The following is a 27512-nucleotide window of genomic DNA, read 5'->3' as shown; positions in this document are numbered from 1 at the left end:
GTGGCTGTCTGTTCCCCACGCCCCAGCCCCGTGGCCAGCAGGGCAGATGATAAGGGCCTTATCCTCCAAATGTCTGAGAGGAGAGGTGCCAGCAGGTTGAAACCTCATCCCGAAATGAAGTACACTCAACCAAGGGCATCGGTGAGAAGCTATAAGGACCTAGGAATAAATAAATACATAGTGATGACATCATCAATAGAGATCACAAGCTAATGTGCCCAGAGGGCCTTCATTCTTCCTGCGCTTGGTAACGGTGACCTCACTGAGTCTGCGCAAAGAACCAGAAGCAGTTCCTGACTGCATCCTTCAGGTGAGCTCAGGTATGTTCAACACCTGCTAAGTGGCTAAGAGGTGGAGCCAAGAGGTGGGGCTGGGAAGGGGGTGGACCAGGGGCTCTTGAGGCTGGCCCACCGACACCGTCACCTGGGGTGTGATGGGACATCTCAAGGTGCTTCTCCAATATCACCCCCTCATTTCTCCTTGTACCCTAACAGGACTTTCTAAACACACACCAAGGGGAAGGCTAGGTCTAAAACCAAATGGCTGGGGCAGGCACTTCCCAAGTGAGAACACCCAAAATACAGACACACGCCGATGCTCAGCCTGGTGGCTTGCCAAGGAAACACCAATAAAAACCCCAGCAAGAGGCAACTCCATGCCCACAAGAACGGTCAGAATGGAGAGGTCCCACCCCACGGAGCATTGGGAAGGACGGAGAACATGTAGAAGTTCGTGGAGGACAGGGCCGTGGCGACAGGATGGCCACTTTGCAAAACCTGGTCCTCACCTGGTCACCCACACCCACACCAGAGGCTACCCCTCCCGCTGAGCCAACGTGCACCTGCACAGGTGCGCCCCCCACACACATGCTTGACCCTGGCCGAATGTCTCACTCCAATACAGGGGTTTAACAACAAGGCTGAGAAGGTGGTCAGGGGACTCTGGTGAGAAACTGGAAGTGTAGGGAGAAAGGGGAGTTCTTCCGCGAGTTCCTGCAGGGCTGGGCTGTCTCTGCCGGGGCGGGTCCCCCAGAAACAGGGAGGCAGCAAAGGGCTGCAGAGACGACCAGCGTCACCCAGCAGCAGATCTCGGGGGAGGACGGAGGGACGCGTCGCATGGGGGCGGGAGGGAGAGGGAGAGGGAGAGGCCATCTGAGTGGCGTGTTGTTTCCTTGCTCTGCTCTATTCAGTAACGACAGACTGGAGGAGACGGGTCCCAGCAGTGGTCCAGGTGGGCTCCCCACCCCGGCACAGACGAGCTCAGCGGGGAGCCCGCAGTCCCGCCTCCTGCCCTTGAACCGGGGGCTCCTGTGGCTGGTGGCAGGGGCAGGGCACTGCCGGAGGGATCCAGAAGCGGCACAGGGCTGCTGGCACCCCTTCAGGGCAGCAGGCACTTCGTCTTAGGGCCTCCGCCTAAAAGCATCCAAGTAACATGCAACCCTCGGGTCCCAGCGTCAAGAGCGGGGTTTTTAAAAACCAGCCATGTGGACACCAGGTCACGGGCACGGGGAAAGCACCCAGCTGGGGGTTTCTCTGTGGACGCGAGAAAGCTATCGCAGACGTGTGGCTTCACTCCCCCACGCGGCCCACCGGGTCTCAGGAAGCAGGCGGCCCCTCTTCCAAGGCTCACGGGATGCTGCTCCCCATTGACCTCGATGTTCCTGGCTCCCTCCACCGCCCCTCCCTTCCCGGGCTTCCACACAGCTGGCTCTTCACACGCCAGTACCCGAGTGTCCCAGCCTTCCCACCCCACCCCCACCCCGCCTCTCTAGCCCTCCGCCAGACCCGCGCCCGCCCCTCGAATGGGGCACCGGCATCTGAATGAGAGCTGACCCTTCCTGCCCGGCAGCCTCTGGCGGAAACTCCCACCCAAAGCGCCGTGAGTGCTGGATGCAGCCACACGGATGGTCCCCAACGGCTTGCCATCAGCTGGCGAGAAAGGAAAATTCCAACAGCCGGAAAGACCAAGACTGCAGAAAGAAAAGGGGAGGGGTACTCAGCCATTGTTTTTGGACAAGGCGTAAACCAGCTGCAGAAGACGGGACGGGGGCCAGGAATGGTGCGGAGGGGGGCTGGAGGTGGGTGGGGGAGTGTTCCAGGTCAAGATGTACACAACCGTGAGATCTGGACATCCCTGGGAAATCTCATGGCCGAGCCTGGTGATTTAAGGACTAAACTGGGGAGGGAATGTGGTTTTGGTCAGAGCTTGGCTCCAGGCCGCTCCAATCAGCTGTGCTTTGTAATAAGCACCACATCAGGTCATTCCACACACACACACACACACAAAGGCAGCTGACAACGGTTGCCCTGCCGGGATTGTGTTAAGACACTGCCTGTGCCCTGCACCCCCCTGGGAGGCACCAGGACTGCACGGCCAGCCCTGTCCCCGTCCCCATCCCATTCACCTGGGTGCTTCCTTGGAGGTGAGCCACCCTACGGGACACAAGGAGAGAAAAGCCTGCCATTACTCCGCGGAACAGGAAGAAGAGCCACTCTGTCCTTCAAAAGATCGGACAGATGACCAGGGTGTAAATGTTCCAGGAGCAACTCTCCCTTGGGACACCCCAGACCAGGTCAGAGCTCAGAGCTCGTCCTGAGAGGGTACTGAGCACCCCAGCCATGAGTTATGGCTTTGCTGGTGCAGGACGGGCCCCAGCAACGATGACCCTCGTGTGCAGGGGACCTGGACCCTGTCCCTTGGCTCTTCACCGCACCCGGGGCCTCGGGGGACCTGGACCCTGTCCCTTGGCTCTTCACAGCACCTGGGGCCTCAGGGGACCTGGACCCTGTCCCTTGGCTCTTCACAGCACCTGGGGCCTCAGGGGACCTGGACCCTGTCCCTTGGCTCTTCACAGCACCCGGGGCCTCAGGGGACCTGGACCCTGTCCCTTGGCTCTTCACAGCACCCGGGGCCTCAGGGGACCTGGACCCTGTCCCTTGGCTCTTCACAGCACCCGGGGCCTCAGGGGACCTGGACCCTGTCCCTTGGCTCTTCACCGCACCCGGGGCCTCAGGGGACCTGGACCCTGTCCCTTGGCTCTTCACCGCACCCGGGGCCTCAGGGGACCTGGACCCTGTCCCTTGGCTCTTCACCGCACCCGGGGCCTCAGGGGACCTGGACCCTGTCCCTTGGCTCTTCACAGCACCCGGGGCCTCGGGGAAGCAAGGTGGTACCAAGTCTACCTGGGCCACCTTCTTGGCGTGACAACCTTCGTGTTTCAAGGGGTCCTGGGGGGCATAGGGCACGCAGAGAAGTGGCTTGGTCTCAGCGGCTGTGCATTCAAGCAGGAGGGTGGTCAGCACATGTGACAGGAGGCCACTCTGCTGGACGCACAAAGGTGGGATGGACGCCCGAACAGGTGTGGCCCTCGAGGAGCTCAAAGCCAGCGGGGAGAGCAGAGCCGAAACCAGTGAACAGACACACAAATAATGTTGAACAGGGACCTCACTGGCAGTTAGTGCGAAGCAGGCAGCCCACCTGGAGCCAGGTGGTTGGGGGAGGAGGCCTGTCTGCCGCAAAGATGTGAACTTGAGCCCCAATGGGGGGCACAAGTGTGATAGGGGGAGGCAGAGGAACACTAATGAGGCCCAGAGGTCGGGGCAAGTGTCTGAGGAAAGAAAGGAGGTTTCGAGGCTGCAGTAGGCGAATGGGGACCCCTCCACCTAAAGATCAGCCCACCCAGAACCCACCAATATGACCTGAATTAGAAAAGTAGTCTTGGTTGATATCATTCAGAAACTGTTGATCATATGAAGTAATCATCTCGAATTAGAGCAGACCCTAAGACCAATGATGTGTGTCTTTATAAAAGAAGAAACATACACAGAGAGGGAGACAGAGGCTGGAGTGACAAGTTTACAAGCACGGATGTCGAAGAATGCCAGCGGTCACCAGGAGTGGGGGTGGGGGCGGGGAGGAAGGACGCACTGAATAGATTCCCCTTCCGAGTTTTGGGAAGGACTCAATCCTCATCCCCGGTGACACTTTGATGTCAGACTTCTGGTTTCCCAACTATGAGGGAAGATGCCGTACTGTGGTCACTTACGGTGGCAGCCCCAGGAAAGGGAGACTGAGGCCGTGGTCCAGAGTGTGGCTTTTATCCTAAGTGCAGTGGGCAATGACGGGCAGGGCTGGGTTTGGGCTTCTGTGGACGTCCCTGGCTTTGTGCGGAGGACAAACCTGGGGGCGGGGCCGGCGGGTAGGAAGCAGGAAGGCCCACGATCAAGTCTGAAGGGGCAGTGGAGCCTACTGCTCAATTCCAAACCTGGCCCGCCACACCCAGCTGTGTGACCTTGGGCGAGTCACCTCAAGGCTCTGGGACTCGGTTTCTAATCTGTACAATGGGGACACGAAGACTACCTCTCCCATAGACAGCATTACCTTCTTCCTTGAGGTCACATGACCAATACCCACCAACCGGCCAGGCCCAGAGCTCAGGGCCGTGGTTCCAAACCCAGAGCTTTCTTCTTGGGGTCAGAGGACGAGAACTCCTTTAACCTCGACACAGAGTAATGTCACAACTGAAACTGCTCTCCATTAATTCCTCACCATTTAGCTAGGTAGGGTATCTAATCATTTACCCATCAGAGACGGTTAATGTTGTGTCAGCTTGACTGGCCACAAGATACCCAGATTAAACATTATTTCTGGATCAGATTAGTATTTGAATTGGTGGACTTGAAAAAGTAGGTCCTCCTTCCCAAAGCTGTGGACACCGTCCACTCCACTGAGGGCCAGAATGGAACAGAAGGCGGGATTTGTCTCCTGCCCTCTCTGTGCTGGGACAACTCCTCTCGTCTCCTCTGGTCCTGGCTGTCGGGTCTTCAGACTCTGATCGATCAGACCACTGGCTTCCCTGAGTCTCATGGGACTTCTCAGCTCTCATAATCATGCGAGCCAATAAATACATCTATCTGTCCATCTGTCCATCCATCATCCATCCATCCATCTATCCGTCCATTCATCATCCATCCATCGTCTATCCATCCATGCATCGTCTATCCATCCATCCATCATCCATCCATCCATCCATCGTCCATCCATCCCATGTACCAATCCTCTATTCATTCTGTTTCTCTGGAAAATCCCAATATATCATCAATGCTTCCAATTAAGAAGTCATTCCTAAAAGATAAAACACCTCTCCTGTGTTGGGCACTGTGTTGAGGCCCACAGGAAAACATTTTAATAAGACAAAATACATGATACCCATCCTGACAGCACTCCTAGAAAAAAAAAAACACATAGTAAATGGTGTTCCTGGCACTGACTAAACTGTGAGCATAAATTTCTCTTCAAGCCAGAGGCTCTGTCCATGGACCCGTGGAATCCCCGAGAGGTTTAAAACATCCAGTTCCTGGGTCCCACCCTGGGGTTGGGGATTTATTTGGCCTGGGAGACAGCCAGGGCATTGGGGTTTTTTAAGCACAAGAGGTATTTGCTAATTATACATCAACATGACTTAATTGTGGAGAGCAAGCAATCCTACATAGCCATAATTCATAATGTACTCATTTACAAAATTAATGTGATGCAGCTGAGAACACAGGAGACCTAGAATGGACCAATTAGAGGAATATTTTTTAAAAATCAGAAATTTCAAGCATAGAAGAGAAAAAGAAACCCTGTGTGCTGAGGGAACTGTCACTGAGCACAAAAATCTCACCCTGGGCTCTCAGAAACCAGCCTGCCGGGGTAAGCAGGAGTTGGGTGTCACTACAGTGGATACAAGGAAGCCCATGGGGGGAAAAACTAAAGAAAAAGAACCTAAAACAAACATCCAAAACTATTTCCAGCCACACAGTTCTAAGAGGACAGCTTCAAAACAATGTAGAGGAACAGAACAGCTGACCCCACAGACGCTCTGTGACTCAGCCACAGTCAGCTCACTCCCAGATCAGCTCACAGCCAGCTCCAAGGTCGGCCTCCTCTTCCGGCAAGCCCACAGGCTTCCCTGGGATGACCCTTGGCGGAGGTGGCCCCCCGGTGCCTCTGGAACCCTTCCCACCAGGGCTCCTCCAGACCCAACCCCAAGTTCGAACCCACAGAGCTAGGGAGCGTGGCCCTCCAGGGAGATGCGCTCACTGTCAGGCCAGTTTGCGGAAGCCCAGGTCTCCTCGGGAGCCCTAGTGGGGCCCATTGCACATGGAAGTTTAGGGCAGAACCCAATCCCCCAAGGGATGCTGGTGTCAGGCTGCGGGCTCACGCTCCTGACTGCTGGCTGCACGGGGACAGGACAGCCGCTCTCATTAAACCCACTGTATGAGAGGAGGGCATCCATTTGTCTCTCTGAGGTCTACGGATCTCAAGGTTGTCGGGGAAATCCACTTGTGTGACAAAAGGAGTTTATGTAACAAAAAAAAGCAAGTAAATGATTCTTGCATCTTAAAAGGCAAAAAATAAAAAATGTGATCATGGAAGTGGCCCTCTGCCCAGAGTGGGCTCCATGGGCATTTCTGGGGTGGCGTGGGGTGGGGACCCAGCGGATTCTTTAGGGGCTCCCAAAACCAGTGCGGCCGGCCTCTCGGGAGACGCGCCCAGTGCCCGGGCCACAGGGCCACCTGTCCCGGAAGTGGCAGGAGGCGGGGTTACCTTGTCTGCCCCACACTCGGTGCCATCCAGGGGTGGGGAGCAGGGAGCCAGCCCACAGGGCGCCCCCATTCACAGAAAGAGCTCTGCCCACCCCCACAGGCCTGGCACAGACACCACGCCATGCCCTGGCCGCCCCAGGCCCTTGGAGCGTTTCATTCCCCTGAAGCTCCACGTCTCCCTGGGAGACAGACAGACCCACAGACAGACGGCTCAGGCAGTGGGAACAAGGCAGGGCGGAAGGCACTCACGGCGGGTTGTCACACTTCCTCTGCCGGAAGCGGGCCCCTGTCCCGCAGGTGCGGCTGCACATGCTCCAGACGCTCCAGGGGCTCCAGTCTCCGTCCACATGCTCCGGGATGGGCGTCTTGCTCACGCACTCTCCAGCGCGGCACCACTGAAACACAGCCATCGCGGACCATGAACCATCCCCACATTGCCCCACACTGCTCTGCGTGCAGTCCCCACACTGCTTCGCGTGCAATCCCCACACCGCCCCCACACTGCTCCACTGCAATCCCCACGCCGCCCCCACACTGCTCCACTGCAACCCCCACACCGCCCACACACTGCTCCACTGCAATCCCCACGCTGCTCTGCGTGCAATCCCCACATGCTCTGCATGCAATCCCCACACTGCTCTGCATGCAATCCCCATGCCACCCTTACACTGCTCCACTGCAATCCCCATGCCACCCTTACACTGCTCCACTGCAATCCCCATGCCACCCTTACACTGCTCCACTGCAATCCCCATGCCACCCTTACACTGCTCCACTGCAATCCCCACCGCCCCCACACTGCTCCACTGCAATCCCCACGCCGCCCACACTGCTCCACTGCAATCCCCACGCCGCCCCCACACTGCTCCACTGCAATCCCCACGCCTCCCCCACACTGCTCCACTGCAATCCCCACGCCGCCCCCACACTGCTCCACTGCAATCCCCACGCCGCCCCCACACTGCTCCACTGCAATCCCCACCGCCCACACACTGCTCCACTGCAATCCCCACGCCGCCCCCACACTGCTCCACTGCAATCCCCACGCCGCCCACACTGCTCCACTGCAATCCCCACGCCGCCCCCACACTGCTCCACTGCAATCCCCACGCCGCCCACACACTGCTGCACTGCAATCCCCACACCGCCCACACACTGCTCCACTGCAATCCCCGCGCTGCCCACACACTGCTCCACTGCAATCCCCACGCTGCCCACACACTGCTCCACTGCAATCCCCACACCGCCCACACACTGCTCCACTGCAATCCCCACGCCGCCCCCACACTGCTCCACTGCAATCCCCACGCCGCCCCCACACTGCTCCACTGCAATCCCCATGCTGCTCCCACACCACTCGCTGTGACTTAAGTCAACGCTGACTACTGGGGGGCAGTGCCTGCCTGCAGTCCACACCCGCTCAACCTGACACCAGCATCCCTTGGGGGATTGGGTTCTGCCCTAAACTTCCACGTGCAATGGGCCCCACTAGGGCTCCCGAGGAGACCTGGGCTTTCGCAAACTGGCCTGACAGTGAGCGCATCTCCCTGGAGGGCCACGCTCCCTAGCTCTGTGGGTTCGAACTTGGGGTTGGGTCTGGCGCTTGGAGACCCGGCCCCAAGTGGGTGCACCCTGGTTCCTTCTGAGGACGAGAGAAAGCCAGTCCCCTAAAAATGGACCTCCCCAATGCACGTGGCCCAAACCCTGACACAGGAGAGCTGACCGAGGCGTGCCCAGTCGCGGCGTCTCCCTCAGTCCACGCGGCCAGACTTGGGAGCACGCCTGGCCTTGGGGACCCTCTTCCCCAGCACGCGCTGTAGCGGAGACCAGGCTGCGGGCTCAAGCTCCTGACTGCTGGCTGCACAGGGACAGGACAGCCGCTCTCATTAAACCCATTGTATGAGAGGAGGGCATCCATTTGTCTCTCTGAGGTCTACGGAGCTCAAGGTTGTCGGGGAAATCCACTTGTGTGACAAAAGGAGTTTATGTAACAAAAAAAAGCAAGTAAATGATTCTTGCATCTTATAAGGCAAAAAATAAAAAATGTGATCATGGAAGTGGCTCTCTGCCCAGAGTGGGCTCCATGGGCATTTCTGGGGTGGCGTGGGGTGGGGACCCAGCGGATTCTTTAGGGGCTCCCAAAACCAGTGCGGCCGGCCTCTCGGGAGACGCGCCCAGTGCCCGGGCCACAGGGCCACCTGTCCCGGAAGTGGCGGGAGGCGGGGTTACCTTGTCTGCCCCACACTCGGTGCCATCCAGGGGTGGGTCCAGCTTGGTCTTGCAAGAGGTATCCCCTTCCACCAGGCACCACAGTCCAGCGCACATCAGGTGCTGCTGACAAGGGAAGAGTGTGACTGTGGAGAACACCGCATGCGGGTCACAGCGGGGCTCGCCAGGGCGCCAGTGACCAGTCTGCACGTGGGATTTGAAACGGGAAGGGAAGGAGGGGAGTCCTGAATCGGGAAGGGGGGTCAGAAAAGAAAAAAGGATTATAACGGTGTATCATCTCCACTGGTTCCCTAGCACAACAGATTTCTGTGCATTCACTCCCACGAATCCCTTCAGGAGCCACGAACACACGGGCTCCTTCCATTTAACACGGGGAGATACAGCCCCCGCAGGGGGAACTTGCAGGAAGGGGCAGCTCTGGACCAGAGACTGGGGGCTGGTCATTATACAGTCCCCAGAATTGAAGACTCATGCCCCCCCCGGGGGTTCAAGAGACCACCTTCAGTTCCCCCTGTGGTCACCTGGCTCCTAGCTCAGTGGAGCGAGGCATTTCTCAGAGCAGTTCCACTTCTAAACGGGCGCATATATACAATGCAAATAATTCTTCTAAAGCAAACACAGGCATTTAAAAATATAGACTCCCACGTGCAGGAAGAGGAAACATAGACATGGACAGAGTGCCCAGGACGAGGCAGTTGATGACAACAACTGAAGCAGACACGGCCAGTGTCCCTCCTGCCTGCCTTGGTTTCCCCTGTGGGACTCGGGGCAGACGGTGTCTGCACACATGGCCTGCTGCTTCCAGGCTCTCCCTGCTGGAGGCCACCTTGGCCACGGCACGACCCTGGACCACGAGGGGTGGGAGCAGGAGTGGGTAGCTCCGAGGTGAGTCCCACACGTGTCCCAGAGTCCCGGCAGCAGGATGGCCCCGTGGTCACCTACCCGTCGGCGCACCCCTGACTCTTCTCCTCCTCTCCCCTCCCACGTCCCTGGCCCCTCGCTGTGCTTCCTGGGATCACCTCCCAGATAAACTACTTGCACCCAAATCCTCGCCTCGTGGTCTGAAAATTGAGACCAGATGTACTTAAGTCTCTTTTAAAGACAGTGTTTCCAAGATGCCAAACCCAATCATAGCAGGGCAGGGGGAGTGGGGGACGACAAAATACAAGCTGAAGCCAAGCAATGTCATACACACACACACACACACCCTGCCAGGGCACGGCTGGAGGGCCCTGGGAGTGCACATCGGGCAGGGTGAGGGTCAAGGGTCCCCGCGCGCAGCTCTGGGCAGTCACGGCAAGGCTCGCCAAGGGTGTGTCGAACTCAGCTCCAAGGTCCGGCATTCCAAGTAATCTCAAACATCTGCACGGAAGACACGGGCTGTCTGCTCTGCTTCTAGTGTCAAAGAAAGGTTGCTAAGTGGGACGGACGGAGGTGAAGGAGAGAAAGGGCAGGCAAGCGGAGCGGGGAGTGCGGGCTTTGACAAAGAGCGCAGGGAAGCCCCCAGCTCCTTCTCAGGTTTCAAGGGTGTCCAGGCTGCTCTTGGCCCCGAACACAGTTGATGATTGCAGCAGAACACTGCGCATTTGGGTTCAGAAAAGCCCCCACGTCCCCATTACTGTTCACCCCCCCTCGACAGAACACACCTGCCGGCCGGCCCCATAAAGACGGACTGCGCCTCCTTGGTATGTGTCTGATTTCATGCACTCTGACCCTGAGTCACGTGTTCTGGGAACAGGGCTGACCCCAGGAGGTGGCTTTATGGGGCAGGAGCGCTTGGGATTAGGAGACGTCACCGGCCCTCCAGGAGAGAAAGGGGAAAGATGGCGTACACCGTTTATTAGGCGTTTTATAGACAGCGCGTTCCCGTAAAACTTTTCTACATTGTTAAAAAGGAAAGGAGAATGAAGTCAGGCAAAGACTTCCCCACCAGAATGCAGAGGGGACGGACGATAAAAGGGAAACATTCATGAATAATACCGTAGTACAATGAAGAGCTTCTGCTTCCCAGAAGGCAACTGTAAGAAAGGGAGAGAAGATACTTATACTACATGGGAGAGATGTCTGTCATGCATCAGACCAACAAAAAATTTGTATGCAGAATACATTCAGCCTGACCAGGTGGTGACACAGTGGATAAAGCATTGGGCCAGAATGCGGAGGACCCAGGTTCAAAACCCGAGGTCGCTGGCTTGAGCGTGGGCTCATCCAGCATGGGGTCGCTGGCTTGAGCCCAAGGTCACCGGCTTGAGCAAAGGGTCACCCGCTCGCTCTGTTGTAGCCCCCCCAGTCAGGCACATAACGAGAATGCAATCAATGAATAACTAAGGTGCCACAACGAAGAATTGATGCTTCTCATCTCTCTCCCTTCCTGTCAGTCCCTATGTGTCCCTCTTTCTGTCTCTCACTCTGTCTCTGTCACATAAAAAAACAACAACATATATTTATATATATATTAAACAAAAACAAAACCTTCTACAGATCAATTAAGAAACAGACCCAGGAGAAAAATGGGCAAGAAACTTAGACACTTCACGAAAAAAGATACCTAAACATACAAGATGGCCAGTAAGCATATGAACGGGTGACCAGTTTCATCAGTCATCAGGGGGAAAAGCAAATTCAACTCATCACCAGAGACCTCCACAGCTCCCACCAGAAAGAACGGCTAGAAGCGGAGATGGAGAATGCCGAGTGTGGCAAGGGTGCATGTGATAAGAACTCAAACCGAGGGGGAGATCCTCACTGGGCTCAAAAACTCTGGAAATCTCTTCGGCGGTTTTGCTAACGCCGAAGACATGCACATTCTGGCAGCTAGTGGCTCCACTCCGGGGCACGCATCCGACAGAAATGTGTGGGTGTGCTCACCAACGCGCCATCAGGAACATTCACGGCAATAGGATTGGGGGATCAGTCCCAACGTTGAGAACAGCCCAAATGCCCATCAATAGCAAAACAAATAAATTGTGGTCTATTAGAACAACAGAATCCTATAATGATTCTTTTTCTATGATGCCCAAAACCCAGTAAGGGAAAACTAGAGTGACGGGAACCAGGATAGTGGCTACCTTTCTGATCTGTACAAAAACGAAGACTGAGGGGGATGAGCTGGAAAGGTGACTGAAGAGTGACAGCCTCTGACCCTGGGTTGGCCACCAGCCCTGCTCTGTGCCCAAGGCAAGCAATCACTGCTGGACAAGTGGGGCAGACCGCCAAAGCTTGTTACTCGGATACCTTTTAATTTTTATTTTTATTTATTTATTTTTTTCATTTTTCTGAAGCTGGAAACAGGGAGAGAGAGTCAGACAGACTCCCACATGCGCCCGACTGGGATCCACCCGGCACGCCCACCAGGGGCGACGCTCTGCCCACCAGGGGGCGATGCTCTGCCCCTCCTGGGCGTCACCATGTTGCGACCAGAGCCACTCTAGCGCCTGAGGCAGAGGCCACAGAGCCATCCCCAGCGCCCGGGACATCTTTGCTCCAATGGAGCCTCGGCTGCGGGAGGGGAAGAGAGAGACAGAGAGGAAAGCGCGGCAGAGGAGTGGAGAAGCAAATGGGCGCTTCTCCTGTGTGCCCTGGCCGGGAATCGAACCCGGGTCCCCCGCATGCTAGGCCAACACTCTACCGCTGAGCCAACCGGCCAGGGCCACTCGGATACCTTTTAAATGGATAGCTGGCATCTGTGTGTCATGCTCTGACGGATGACAAAGTGCTCTGACATCGGTCATCCTGAGGCTCCCCTCCGACATGGGAGGCAGGGAGGATGGGCTTTGTCTATTGTTTGCACATCTCCAAGGAGGAGGTGGATATTGGCGGAGGTCAAGGGCCTGATCTAGGTCCGAAGCACAGGACAGGGAGCTTGGCTCCCAAGGTTCCTATCCTGGTCCCTGGCCCATGTGGTGGTTCCGCAGGCAGGTTCACATTATGAAAATGAAGCAAGCGCCAAACTTGTGATTGGTGCACATTTCTGTATGCATGTTCTATTTCGATGAAGCTATTTACTTAAAGAAAGAAAGCAGGGGAGAGAAAAAAGGGAAGGAAGGGAGGAAAGAAGGAAAGAAGAATACAAAAGAAAGAAGAAAATAGAAATGCATGCTCAGAGTGGTGATGGGAGATTATGGACCTGACTTGTCACAGGAAGAATCAGGAATGCATAAGGAAATTATAAGGCTAAACCATGAGTGTGGGAAGTAATATCTCAGAACAGGGGAGAGACACTGTGTGGTGAGGAGTCTCAGGAGATACACACACACACACTTACTTCTCTCATAAGGAGACAGCCCTGGCTCTCTCCATGAACATCTATAATTAGCTGGTCCAGAAATAACTCAAGGATGAACAATAGTGGAAAATAACCCAGGATCTAGACTAAGATCGTACAGACCAATGAGGGAGAGAGAACGGGGGTGGGGAGGAGAGAGCAGGGAGCCACACTCACTGGATGGGACGGTCACAGAATGACGACAAATAGTGCGCAATCATATGGGCGCTCCTTTTTCAAAAATATAGCAATGGTGTCTTTTTTATCTCTGCACTTGAAAAAAGCAAAAAATACACATGTACTTGGGGAAAAGCGGGGCAGAGGTCAAAGGGGGACATTTAAACCATCACAACTTGGATGAGAGAACGCCTGAGAAAATCAAGTCAGTTGACTGGGGACGACACTGAAAGCAGCACAAAAGTCTCATCTCCTAACACACGGGGAGGTGAACGGAGGAGCTGGTGATTGAGGGAAAGGAACTATAGTAAAAAGGAAATGAATAAATAACTCCAAAAAAAAAAAAAAGAGGAAATGACAGCTATAGAAGACACACTTTTGAGATCTGACATCAGCATAGGTAGGAGCCAGGTAGGGTGGGGCTTCTATTCCCCCCGCCCCCCCCCCCCCACACAGACTTTTCCAACAAGGTGGCAGATGTCTGTGAGGGTCAAGGGCTCTGAGCTGGGTTGGTTAGAGGCACAGGGATTCCTAAAGAAGAATAAATACGACAGTAACGTAACAGGCACAGTATTTGAATATAAATTCGAGACCATGTCCTACAATGAAAATAAAGACCTCAGTCTCAGATTGAAAAGCAAAGCCCTGTTCCAGAAAAAAAAAAAATAGCCAAGAATGATGAATGCAGAGGCCCATCCTGACAGGGTCACCGGACTTCACCGGTAAAGCCAACGGTGTTCGGGACAGCCCCATGGCAGGTCACGTCACCAAACGCGGGCAGACACCAGGCTACCGGCAATGTCTCCACAGCAGCCTTGGGGGCCAGAGGTAGTGGGGTGATGCTGAGAAAGTCACAGGACAGAAAAGGCTATCCAAGACATCTCCGTCCACTCAACTGTGGCTCGAGTATTTAGGCAACAGAAAAATATTAGGAACATACAGAGTTGAATCTCTTTCTTTTTGGAGAAAAGACTTTGGTCAATGAAGAAGTAAATGAGAAACCCATGGCAGAAGAACCAGAGTGAGTACTGGTCACAGCACAGATCGAAACCAGTGGGGACTCAGGCCAACGACCAGAGAGAGTTACACCATCAGCTCAGACAAGGCAACAATGACACAGACCGAGGGGGGCTTGGGCGGGAGTTCCGAGTTCCTCAGAAGACAGACACCACGGCCCATGCGTTTGAAGCTTGACCCCGTTTTCCTTCGACTGACTGTGTCTCTTTCGAGTCCTCGCGAGGTGGTTCTGACCTGCCCTCACGGGCACCCGTGGGGTGGCGCTCTGACTCAGAACACTGAGAGGGGTTTCGAGGTGAAACACCTCGGAAACGTGTTGCTGATTACACAAGCCAGAAGGGGTAGACTAAAAACGCTAAGAGCTGGATGAGAAAGTGACTAGTCTGGATTTTCCATGCCGACGACCGCAGTTTGAAGGCTTTCCCCTGGCGGGCATGCCAAATCCCATTTCTGGAAGGTTCCATGAGTCCCAGGTCTGGTCACCCCTTCCATGTTCCTGAAGGTTGCAAAGAGATCATCACCTGATAGGAGCCACGTGTGTGTGTGTGTGTGTGTGTGTGTGTGTGTGTGTGTATAAGGGGGTGGCTGCATCTGGGTGAGGCCAGGGCCAGGGTCCCCAGGCCCTCAGCTGGCTGGGGGGGGGGACCAGAAATGAGGGGCAGCACATAAATTGGGCAGCTGGAGTGCTCTCTGAGGAGGCGGTCTACTATAAACATTCAAACACTTCTGGAAAATTGGGGCCATCTGCTGCCAAAGTCCAACAGTTCTGAGAGAGGCTGCAGCTGCCGGGCCGGAAGCTGGGCCCGAGGCGGGCAGGATGGCTTTGAACCTGGCCTGCCCCCTCCCCCTCCCCCACTGGCTGTCTGAGGGGCAGGGCCAGGCTCCCGGCCGCCCGGCCGGCTGACCGCCCACTCTGGCTCTTCGGCTGGGCATGCAGGTGGTAAAGGGGCAGGTTCCCTGTAGGTCTGCCGGCCGGCTGGCCTGGCTATTCCCACGCCGAGCTGGGCCTGAAGCTCCCATGGAAGCCGTGTTAAAAGAAATACCTGAAACCCATCCCAGAGCCTCTGACAGGGAAGATCTGGAGCGCAGCACAGAAACTTCTGACGGTTCCTGCAGGAGACTCGAGGGACCCACAGTGCTTAGCAACACCAGCGTCAGAGAAAAGGCCACTGTTGTTCAAGGTGGACTTCTGACACCCCGGGCTTCCTGCGTACCACGGGGATCTTTATCGAGGAAGGGGCTGGCTGAGGAGTACACATTGGTGGTCACAAAACAGTCACGGGGACGTCCAGTTCAGCAGAGGGAACACAGCCAATAACAGTGCCACAACCACACAGGGCACCACGTGGGTGCTGGAAATACCGAGGGCGGGGGACACATTTGGTCAAGGGCACGACTGTCTGACCACTGTGTTGTACACCTGAAATTAATACCAAATGATACAAAAAATAAACTGTAAAATTGAAAAATAACGTAGTTTTTAAAAAAGATGCCCATGGGCACGTCTGTGGGGCGTGGCTTTGATACTGGATGTGGGAATGCAATCAATCCCTGGGGGTCAGAAGCGCCCGGAGGACCAGGAGGACCAGGAGGACCGGAGGGGACAGCACGGACACAGACGCAGGAAAGCAGGCCCTGACCACGAGATCGACAGCTGAACAGCAGTCGCCCCTCCCACCGGCTCCACCAAATGTGGCTGCGGGGGAAGAACACCACCAGTCAGCCTCACGACTTCACCCTCGTCACAGCCTCCAGATGTGGGAGGAGAATCATTCTTCCCACTTGGCAGATTGGTAGACTGAGGCACAGAGAGACTATGTAACATGTTCCAGAGGCAGGATATGTCCCCCAGGCAGCCCGACAAGAGAGCCTCTCTCCCTTTTCCACCACGGTGCGACATGGACAGTGCCTCCAGGCTGTCCGGAGAGGTCAGGAGAATGAAATGGGAAACAGCAAAGGGGTGGACGTGAGGTAGGAAAAGAGGCACAAGACCCCCAAACGCCCCTTCCCACCCCAGTCACTCTTGTCCTCCTGAGACAACTGGCTTCTGGCGTAAAATAGAGCACGATGCTCATCCCAGTCCACTGTGAATGCCACAGTCACAGACACGCTTGCGGTCAAGTCAGGGGGGAGGAGACACACTGATAGCTCTTCCACGGCGAGAAGGGGTCAGGATGACCACGGCTGGGATGGTGCCCAGCCCCCCATTTCCTCTTCCGTCCTCGGGAGCCGTGCCAGACTCTTCCTCTGAGCTGCCCCTGCCTCCTCCCGGCCTCACCCGGCCTCACCCAGCAGAATGTCTGTGCTTCAACAACTTGATAAAGTCTTGTTCAAGCCTGACTCTGCTCTGCAGCGACTGCGGACAGAGACGGGAGGAACTTGTCACAAAAAAAGAAAAAGAAAAAGATGGATTGGGCTAATTGGGTCAAGTCTGTTTTCCCTCGCTAATAAATATTTACTACCCACTGTTTATAACGTTTAGGTTTGGACTTTCTTGAAATGCTTCATTGAATTAAAAACATCACATTACCATTGGCTAAAAGAGGAGACAGCTCTATTTGCCAATAACTTCGGCAACAAATGCCAGCGATCGGATGCCAATTTTTCTTTTTTCTTTTGGAGTTCTTATTTCCACGGACAGCTTTCAGCCGTACAATACCAGCCTTCTGCAGATGTAAAAAAAAAAAAGAGCCAGTGGCGGTGGTACGGGGTTCTCCAGGGCCCTAGAAACGAGGACGGACGACATCCTGGGCTTCTTCTGGTTCCGTGGTGTGCGGAAGCTTCAGGAGGCGGGAAGCTGGTTGCCAGCTGAAGCCAGGCTGCTCCCCAAATCAACTGCAGTAGCTAGCGTCTTTCCAACATTATTCACCATAGACTTTCAGGCAAGGAAACGGCTTTGCATTTGCACCGGTCTTTAATGGCTCCAAGCGGTGAATGCCAAAGGAAGGACCTACGTGGAGGTCCTACGGAAGGAGGTTCTCTGCATTTAAACTTCCACCGAAAAAAGAGTTGTATCTCCCGCTAGCCAGCAATGCCACAGGGAGGGGGTGGGGGTGGGGGGGTCAGGGCAGATGCTGGCCCGCCACTGCCTGGCACCCAGAGCCGGGCATCGAAGGGCAACTCCGAGCCCCTCCTCAGAGTAACATTTGTCCACACACAATGAAAAAAGTACATGAGATGACCCAGAAAGCAATTCAACTCGAACAGCATTCAAAGCACAGAAATCACGACAAACGTGTAAGATCAGGGGTCCCCAAACTTTTTACACAGGGGGCCAGTTCACTGTCCCTCAGACCATTGGAGGGCTGGACTATAAAAAGAAACTATGAACAAATCCCTATGCACACTGCACATATCTTATTTTAAAGTAAAAAAACAAAACGGGAACAAATACAATATTTAAAATAAAGAACAAGTAAATTTAAATCAACAAACTGACCAGTAGTTCAATGGGAACTATGCTCCTCTCACTGACTACCAATGAAAGAGGTGCCCCTTCCAGATGTGCGGCGGGGGCCAGATAAATGGCCTCAGGGGGCCGCATGCGGCCCGCGGGCCGTACTTTGGGGACCCCTGGTGTAAGATAGTAATGCGTGTGTTTCTTTGTCAACACGTTCCATAACAAAATCTGGCCCCTTGGTCTACTGAGGACTGTATTTTTTGAAGTAGTGGTGAGGGTAAGTGATATTCTGATATTTCAGCTACAACAGTCACACAGTTATAAAAACAACAACCACCACCATCGGTGATCCCTGATCACGTGACCAGTCACGGGTGCCATGACCATGGGTGTGGCTTATGCCCACGTTTCATACTTGAAGGGGATACCCACTCCAGTCATAGGTCAGAGAAGAAAGAAGACAGCGTGTCTTTCCTGTCACTGTTCACAAATCCTCTGATCACGGGCCCATGGACCCTCGCTACTTTGTACAATAATAACAATGTGTCCATGGGAAATGTGACACCACCACCACCACCACCACCACCACCACCACCACCCCCCCCCCGCCCCGGCTGCTCGACAAGATGCGCCCCTAACTTTCTACCCGGAATAAGCTTTGGTCCTTCACAAAGTGAAAACTCGGCCCACCTGTGGGCATGCTGGTATTTTTCCCTCCTTCAAACATCTTCTCTACACTTCCTTTTTCTTCTTAGCGTTCATGATCTACGTTCCAGAGATAAAGGGTTCAACTCCTCCGTCCACGTGTGTTCCGCGGTTTTTATTCCTCCAGCGGTGCTCCACACCTGTTAGAGCTCATGATTGTTTTCTTTTCTGCACTAGGCTGAACGTTCTAGAAACACCCAAGACAGGAGATCCGCACATGCCCTGCTGGCCGCGTGAACGTCCGGGTTCTTTTCCGGGCGGCTCCCTGACCGCTCTGCCGAGTGCGGCCCGCTGAGCACCCTGTCGGTGGACCTTTCCGTCGGCAGCTCGGTCTTCGGGGGAGCCCGGTCCCCGGGAACGCTGACAGTGTCCCTAACTGCCGGGCCTGAGTGCGGTTTTTAAGAAAATTCCTCCAGATTTTTGGAGCTGCAGTGCGTTCACTATCTTCGTTCCCCTAAATCTCTTGGCTAGAGTTGTTTTTCTTTCATTTATCACGATACCTAGGAAGTAGTTTTTATTCCCCCCCCTTTGTATGGGCTGCATGTGATTTAGAACGTTTTATCTAGAAGTGGGCATCACAGTTCCCTCTTGGACAGCTGGAGATGCTGTGAGACGTCACGATGTCCTTGGTGTGATTATTAGTGTGAAGAACAGGAAGGCCAGTGTTGTCCATTCGGAGACACAGAGGGCTCAAGGAGGCCAATCTCTAAGAGGAACATGTCACAAACTCTAATAAATGGAAGTTGCATCAGCTTCTTAGTGCAACAGAGCACAAATGACTAAGACGCATTTAGAATCCACCCTTACATGTCCTTACGGGATCCCAGGGGTACGTGGCCTATTTCTTCTGTTGACTCATCAACTGTGGCTCTGTTGTGTTATTTATTGGTCAATGTGACTGATTATCCATCTGTAGCTGCCTTAATGTGACATTCAGAGGAGAGAACAGCCCACCTGACTCCAGGGACAGGTAGGCAGGAAAGGCCGCCCAGGCTCCTGGTGAGCTGTAGGAACAAATGCTCAGCCTCCTGTAATCTACAAAACAGGACGGTCGTGGCAGATATAGACGGCATCTGCATTTTGAGCTTCTGTATTTGATGGCTGAGTGGAGTGTTACTCGTCGACCTCTCACTGTCCCCATCCAACAAGAAAGTGCCAATGCAAACACCAGGTCACCCTTCCTTCTGCGGAAGACAGTGGCTGTCCTTATCTCCCTCAGGAACGGGCATACAGGGCTGGTCTCCAGCCTGCCCTTTTTGGGCTGGGTGACCCTGGCTTGTTCCCTGACTTTTCTTAGTCTCTGCCTGCTGGGCACAGCGTGGTGAGAAAGTGTGAGCTCTGGGGGTGAACGGAGGTCAGTCAAACCCTTGCTCTCCACACTCCTAACCAAGCCACTGCAGATGACCGTGTGACCTTTGTGGCTCACTGTGACCCTCCGCACGCTGGGGACAGCAGCGACCAAGGGGGTGTGTGGTGAGGGGTGACTGGGTCCCCACACTTTAGAAGCTCTAGGATCAAAGCTGGGGGCACTGCTCTGTCAGTGATAACATTTTAATGGGGCTTTTAAAGCCCCATTAAAGCAAGTACCATCAAGCAATCGATTTCATATTTGTTACATGCTCTCCACCCGCTCCTCGCCAGCAGTCAGCACCTGTTAGCTCTCCTCCGTGTCTATGGAGGGAGTGCCACCATGTGACGCCGCGTCACTCCCAAAGAGAATGGGTTAGTTTTCCTTTCCCGCCTTCCTACAATGTTCATGTTGGCACATCAGGCAACATGAAAAAATAGCAGTATCTTCGGAATTAAAAAAACGAAGCAAAACATTAGGCTATGGGTGTGAGTAGTGAGTCTGGAACATCATGGTGCCTGTGTGCACAAGTGTGTGTGTGCGCACCACTGTGTGAGCATGTGCATGAGAGTGAGCATGTGTGTGTGCACGAGTGTGTGCATGTGCGAGTGTGTGGGTGTGTGTAAGGATGTGTATATAAGGGTTTGTGAGTGCGAGTGTATGTGTGTGGCTCTCCACACATGCACCTGTGCAAATGCCTATGACGGTAGACACACATGCATGTCCGTGTGAGCATGTGCACAGACACATGTAAGTGTGTGCACATATGTGTAGAGTGGGGACACCTGTGTCCTCCAATAGACGCTAGAGGCTCGTGCCTGAGCCCGCCCGCCCCCGGCCCCCCGCCCCAAGGCGGCTTACCTCCATGTTCCTGCAGAAGGTGGCATTGGTGCCGAACAGGATCTGGCACTGCTCGTTGGCACTGTAGTGCATGCCGGGCAGCTTGTGAGGCGGGCGCACCGCATGCCGGCTCCTGGGGTCCGTGACCAGCAAACAGGTGCTCACCTTCAACCTGAAACAGGCAGAAGGCATTCGGCTAGAGAACGTCCTGCCCAGGTCTCTGTTCTGATCTTGAGCCCCCGAGAAAGAAGCATCCCCAAGCTGTTTACGGGAAGACAACCCAGGCAGCCAGCACTGAGACGACTGGGCTCTTCTCCTCAAAACGGCCGAATCAGGGTGTCCTGACTCCAGGGGCAACGAGCACGCGGTAGCCAGGAAAGGGCCTGGCACTGACCCCCATGTGGCCCGGGAGTGCTGCCCAGGGGGGGTCTGGGCATGCTCTGGGTTGCAGGTGCTTTGGAAATAGACTCCTCCAAAATTTCCTTAGACTATGGCTTCGAGCAAAAGTTACTAGAATAAAGGAAAGGTATTTTCCTTGTTAGGAGCTAGGGTTGTTTTGCTTTATTTTAAACAAAAACAAAGGGCTTTTTTTCCATCTCCGCTGATTCTCCTGGGAGGGGCGGAGGTCAGGCTGTAGCAACTGACGCCTCCTGTCGTCCCTCAAAGGTGGCCAGGGGCACACGGTGCAAAGGACCTCAGGACTGCCAGCCGGAGGGGGCTGTGTGGAGATGCTGGGAACATCTCTGAGAAGCTGAGCAGGGGGCAGTGAGGCTGCAGCTCCGTTAAGAGGCTGAGGACTCGAATGCTTTTATTTCTTAATTCCTAAAACAAGGCAGAGTAGCAGCAGAAACAAAAACCAGCCTCTTGCTAAGCTTCTGGGAGAAGAGAGTTACGTGCATGTAAGTACACATGGGTCTACCTCTCCCAGACTCAGACAGACAGACACACACACCACTTAAACAAAGGCGGTGGGACCGGCACTGTGCATGTGAACCAGTGACCACACCGTGCCTTGTCCCGTGGACGCTCTGGGTAAAATGCAAGGATGGGAAGACCACAGCAGTTCATTAAGACATCAAAGGCTCAGTGACAACCAGGGTTCAGTAGGGAACAGAGTCTATTAAAACACATGTGTCCACTTTTAAGCCTGTGCACCACAGACTGTCCCCATCTATAGGGACCTCCATGAAAGGAGACAGAAGACCCAGGAGAAGGACAGAAGCCAGAGGGATGGCTTGGCCGGCCCCCCCCCCGAATTCACTGGGTACGTGAATGTGTCACTGGGCCATGAGGCTCCACTGCTGTGGCCCTTCCACTTCCACGGGGTGACCGATGAACACAGCCAGGGGGCAAGACGATAGGGCTCTGCTGTTAACCCTGTGAGTCCAACCCTGAGGTCCTGTCACTAAAGGACCCATGTACATGGTCACAGACTCTGTCTGACACAGGGCTGAGATCCGTCGGTTCTTCCACAGAAATCTGACAGTGTGCAGACACCTTCCAGGAAGAGTGTCAGGGAGAGAAATCCATCCTGTCCCCATGCGTGAGGGAGGCAAGAGAGGCCTTGTCCCCAGAAAATGCATGTCCCTATCCAAGGGGGGCACATCTGGTCAACAGCAGCCATGGGCACAGCTAAAGTGGTGTCCTGTCCTGTCACAGTCCAAACACCGCGGGAAAAATGAAACAGGGTTCAATCACGGTCACCATGGTATTTCCAGCAACTGATGAGCATGTATGAGTACCAGCTGGGTGCCCACACCAGGACAGATGCACACGTGGGGGGATGTCTGGTGGACAGGGGGGTCCTGAGCTGACCGCCACGTCAGGCCCACTGAGAATTCCCTGGGATACTGACTCACTTCCCCTTCCCGCACTCACCGAGACCCAACCCTCAGGTCTTCTGGCAGTGCCTGCTACCCCATGGAAGGCACAGAGGGATTCATGGACTCACCTGAGGAAGTTTTCAAGGTCGTTGCGGCTGCAGGAGGACCAGGAGAGGTCGCTGGGGCTCCGGCCCTTCACCCACTCCCCCGACATGATGTGGGACCGGCCGGCACAGGGCGAGTGGTCATCGTCATGGTTCATCCCCAAGCTGCCCGAGGGAAGGAGAAGGAGAGAGGGGTCTCAACTTACGTCTTAAACACGAAAGGTGACACGGGGGACACCTGGTCCTCTGCAGCTCTCACTGTGCCAACCAACAGTCACGAGCTTGCAGAGGAAGACGGAGGGGTAGGATTCGCTCCCTTAACCAATGAAGATAGATCCAGAAGGCGCTACGAGCACCAAGGTGGGATCCGCGGGTCTCTGCAGCTTGTTGCTAAGACAGGTCACGCTTCATCTGGTTTAGAATGTTCACGTGCTAACTATGTGCCTCATAAATGTACCGTCTGATGAGCCAGCATCGGGCCGGAAGCCTTTATAACTGATGTCCCCCTTTATAACGACTGTCTAGGCTGTTTAGTTTAAGGACAGAAAACATCACATGATGGTAGGATTGGGTCCTGGGGCATCCATCACTTCTAGCAACATGACATTGAACAAAAGCGACAAGTGTTAAGCACACGCAGGAGTTTTAACTGTAAGTGATAGTGGAATTGAGGACTCAGATGGGCCTCGTGTCACACGGATTTATCGGATGCAGTAACAACTTAAGGGCCTGAGTTGATTCTTCTCTCCAAAGAACACGCTGCCTCTCTATCTGCTTCGGGACAATCTGAAACACCCCATGCGGGGAGTTCTGAGCGAGTTCCCACAAGGGCCCCGCCCCTCCTAGCTTCCCCCCTCCCCCAATCCTGAAAGCCCAGAGAGACAGCTAACGTGTTTGGGGCTCGGTACGCCTGACGCGATGGGAGCTCCGGTTCCACCAGGCCCTCAGCCAGCGGTCCGTCTCCCGGAAGTGCTGGGGTTCGGATCAGGTCCCCCTTCTCCTCAAAGACGTCTGGGCTGAACTTTTGGGTGACAATGCCACACAAAAGGGAAGGCGGGCTCAGGGTGGAGCGAACGGTTCCTACGACACTCCACTGCCTTCAGATTCCCTGCGTTCACCCACCACAGGCTCTCCGTGAGCAGACCACGCCGGTGCTGGCCAGTGAGGCCCCGAGGCCGCATGTGTGAGACCCCCAGAGAGAGGCTTCACGGAAGCCTCAGAGCCAGCTGCTCTTGCCAGATGGTTGCCTCTCCAGGACCGCATACACCTTCGGGATGCCCGTCCGAGAAGGCGCGGATGACCACCAGTCTAATGCCACGCGCTGCCCTTCACGGGAAGAGAAGAAAGGATGCTGGCCTGTGGCACAGCCTCCTGTTTCTCCTTATCTCCTGGCAGCCCAGGGTTGGTGCGGGCTTGAGGGACACAGCCGTCCAGGGCTGAGGCTCCCTGGCCCTTGCTCCCACTGTCTCACGAGCACGAGCGACTCCACGGTGGCCAGGTCCCCTACCCCACGTAAACACGTGGACAAGCCAGTGCGGCTGCTTGGGAGGCTCCAGACCTGGAGTCAAACGGTATAAAAAATATTAACCCCCCCCCCCCCACCAATATCCACAAAGCTGTGCTGACATCTGACCCAGGAAAGCATTCCTCAGAGGGGGCGGGGCACCTGAAGCCCATTTCCGATGGAAGTCCCAAAGACACTCAGAATGGTGGTCATGCCAACGGAGTCAGGACGCAGCCCCCCAAGGCGAGCGACTATCTTGGAGGGGACAGCACTGACTCGGGTGGGAAGGCGGCAGGGTGGGAAGGAAAAATACCCTGCCCCTGACAGACGGACAGAGTTCGTGGGAGGCGTGGGCCTCCCCTCCGCTCCTTACCTTTGTTGTGGTGGTGGTGGTGGTGGGAGGGGGTTTGTTCCCAAGGTATCTCAGGTGTTCTGAGAATGTGACCCTTCCACAGGATGCTGGTTTGTCAAACTCCACAGAAAAAAGTCCCTTTAGTTTGGGATTGCACTAAGTGAATGGGTAATGCAGGGAGAAGAACACAGGGTGGTTTCCAGCTTCCAAAGCCTTGGCACCCCCACCCTCGGGTGCTATTTCTGCCCCCGGTTCATCCGGGCACTGTTTCAATGGGCTTTGGGGAGCAGCCCAGCGCCTCCCACTCCCTCAAAGACCTGCCGAGGGGCATGAGCTGGCCCGCAGCCTGAGCTTGTGCTGATGGGGAACCTGCTGCTCCCCCAGTTCACAGACCTCCCCGGGGACATCAAAGGGCACAGGAAGCTCCAGGCAGCAGAAACCTTCCCAACAGGCACTTCTGACTCCTAATAACCAGCCCCTCCCTCCTTCCCTTAGAAACCACACATCAGGAGGGCTTTATGACCACATTATTTAGGCTCCATCTCCTCCCCCTTTACCCACGGGGCTGTGGGTAGGTGGGCAATGGATGCCGAAGTAGGCATTTGTACTCCACACTACCTCCTAGTGCTATAAATGGCATGCCCCTGGCCAGGCCCAAGTGGGGTGCTGCCCCAGGCGATGCCAACGCCTGCCCCTGGCAGGTTCCTGCACGACAATTCCTACAAGACGTCACTGCCCCAGTGCCTTTGCCCATGCCCTCCACCAGCCCCCATCTGGACACCCCCTTTGCACTGTCCCCACGCCCTGAAACCCTCCCCTTCCAGAAGGCCCAGTGGCTGGTCATGTCCCCCCTTGCAGCAGCCTTGTCGCTCTCTGCCCAAGACGGATCCCTCCTGTGGGACCTCCCAAGTGCCAGGGTCCTCCTCTGGTGGCCCTCCTGAGGGCGGGACTTGTCACTCTTCACATCCCCACATCCTGAGCCAGCGCTAACCACGGGGAAGGTGCTGATAAATGTTCACACACTGGGATAGGCTGAGCCATATCACACCAGTTTGTATCTAAGAATTCCTCCAACAGGACACCCCCCCCCCATCACTCCCCAGTGGATCTGTGGTCTCTGCAGATTACTGAGGTAGCAGAGTGGGGGTGGTGGAGGCTGAGAGCATCCTGGGAGCTCCTTCCGCCTGAGTACACAGTAAATCAGAAAGAAGCGAGCAGCCACACCCTCCCCCAGGAACAACGGGGACTCTGTCACCCTTTCCCCAGCTCTGGGGCAGGTTACGTCCTGCCTAGTGTAACTCAACACCAGGGAGATGGGACGGAACTGCAGAGGCAGATCCTACAACCTTAAATCCAAAAGGGACACAGTTCAACTTCTGTAAAGCACTGGTTCTCACACATGGCCACATAGCCACCCACTGGAATGGCCGAGAGTTCTAGAAAATTTTGATGCCTGGCTCTGGCCATCAGAGACATTTCACTGGTGTGAGGTGTGGCCAGAGCACCTGGACCTTCTTCTTCTTCTTCTTTAATGACAAATAAGGTCTCACATTATCCTAATTCCCTTTTCAAGAATTCTCAGGGCAATGCTAAAATGCTAAAATGATCAAGTCATGAGAAAACTCATCAAACCCGACACTCTTCCTGCGGCAAAAGCAACGCAACAGAAAAGCATGATGCAAGACACAAACTGAACCACAAAGAACAGTAACAATGCAACAGAGACCAGAGAACTTTGTTACTCGTTTTCTTTAGAGGCAAATACAAAACCTTCCCATAACAATGCTAGGGGATAAGCTAATGGCAAAGCGAGATATGATCACAGGACTCGATGGAGGGCTTCTTAATTCAAGTCCAGGGTTTCCTGTGCACCGGGAATAAAAGTCTCCCGTAACTTACTGACGTGGAATGTAAGAGAAATAAGTAATCGACTGTCCAAATATTTAGAAACCACGCCAACAAATGAAACGTCTCTAAGGTAACTCTGGGTTCTTTTAATCTCTGGATGTCTGACTGTGTACAAGGACATCCCCTCCACCCTCTTCCGGTGGGCTTGTAAAAAATTCAGACTGCGGCGACCCATCCCAGCATTTCTGATTCAGAGGGTCTGAGGGGTGAGGGTGGGGGGCTGGGGGAGGGATGGAACTTGGCATTTCTATCGCGTTCCCAAGGGAACACTGCAGCTCCTGGTCCAGGCAGCACAGCTGAGAGGCCTGCTAATGGTTTGACCCAAGCTGAGTAGGGGAAAAATCCTGAGACGTCCCACGTTGAGGGCAGAAGGGAAAAGGAGGAAAGGGAGGTCCTAGGTTAACAGCTACAAGTAGAAACCGACGGAAGACCTGCATTCCCGAACGGATGTCGGAACTCTGAATGAGCCTGCCAGGGGCCGTTTCCACGGTTATCTACAGAGAACTGCCTACTACCAGGCCCCACCGCCACCTGCTCACGCGGGAACTTTCCGGCCCACAGCCCATAACCAACAGTCCAGAAGAAGCACCCTTCTCCCCGACGGACTGGAACAGAGCTCAAGGACGTGACACGGTTCTCTCTCTTGTCCCCCTTCCTTCTCTCCTCTAACTCACAAATGTCAAGAAGTCAGAGTTGGTGACAAATGAACAGTTCTCGCCAAGTTTTGTAGCCAAGCATCAAAAATTCAGGACAATCACTTCCTGGGCAAAGTCAAAGTCAAAGGTCTGATTGATTGTTCTTTGTTCCCAACCAGCTTCCCAATTTTGGGGGGGAAAGTCCAGGGAGGTCACTACTGCCGGTTGATTCTGGACACACTCGAAGTTCAAGGCCCATATAATTTATCTACAAATTCTACCCTGCTGGTGAAATATTCTAAGGCACAAATTTCAGAAATGGCAGCCACCCAACTGCTAAATCATTAAAGGCTGGTTGGTGTGACTTTCCACCAAGTAGTGTATAGATTTTCCTACACCAAAGACTAGTTTTTGAAATGTGTACATAATTGTAACATTGGTGTCTTTGTTACTTTTTCTTTAATTTTTTTTTTGAGGTTTCTCTTAAGTAAGACTTTTTTTTAATCTTTAAAAGAAATCTTCACTTCCCCTAGTATAAAATTATAGGCTTCTCGCAATAATCACTACTGCTTAACTGGCATTCAAATCTACAGGATAAAAATATGTTCCTCTGGCC

General features: G+C 54.5%; 1 protein-coding gene across 4 annotated transcripts in view; it reads right to left on the bottom strand.

Moving 5' to 3' along the window:
• ADAMTS17 (ADAM metallopeptidase with thrombospondin type 1 motif 17) overlaps positions 1–27512 on the bottom strand; it is a 212954-nt gene that overhangs the window by 84351 nt on the left and 101091 nt on the right. For 2 of the 4 annotated variants that reach the window (XM_066239833.1, XM_066239836.1), the window contains exons 9-12: positions 22522–22662; positions 20592–20742; positions 8820–8924; positions 6840–6985 (exon numbers count right to left, since the gene is read on the bottom strand). In XM_066239833.1, the coding sequence (XP_066095930.1) occupies positions 6840–6985; positions 8820–8924; positions 20592–20742; positions 22522–22662 (543 nt within the window). The remainder of the gene's footprint in view (positions 1–6839; positions 6986–8819; positions 8925–20591; positions 20743–22521; positions 22663–27512) is intronic. The other 2 variants (XM_066239834.1, XM_066239835.1) reach the window with 2 other exon arrangements.

This window comes from Saccopteryx bilineata, chromosome 7 (assembly GCF_036850765.1).
Source record: "Saccopteryx bilineata isolate mSacBil1 chromosome 7, mSacBil1_pri_phased_curated, whole genome shotgun sequence".
Taxonomy (NCBI): domain Eukaryota; kingdom Metazoa; phylum Chordata; class Mammalia; order Chiroptera; family Emballonuridae; genus Saccopteryx; species Saccopteryx bilineata.
Note: the sequence above shows the minus strand (reverse complement) of the source record. Positions and strands in the feature narration are given on the sequence as shown.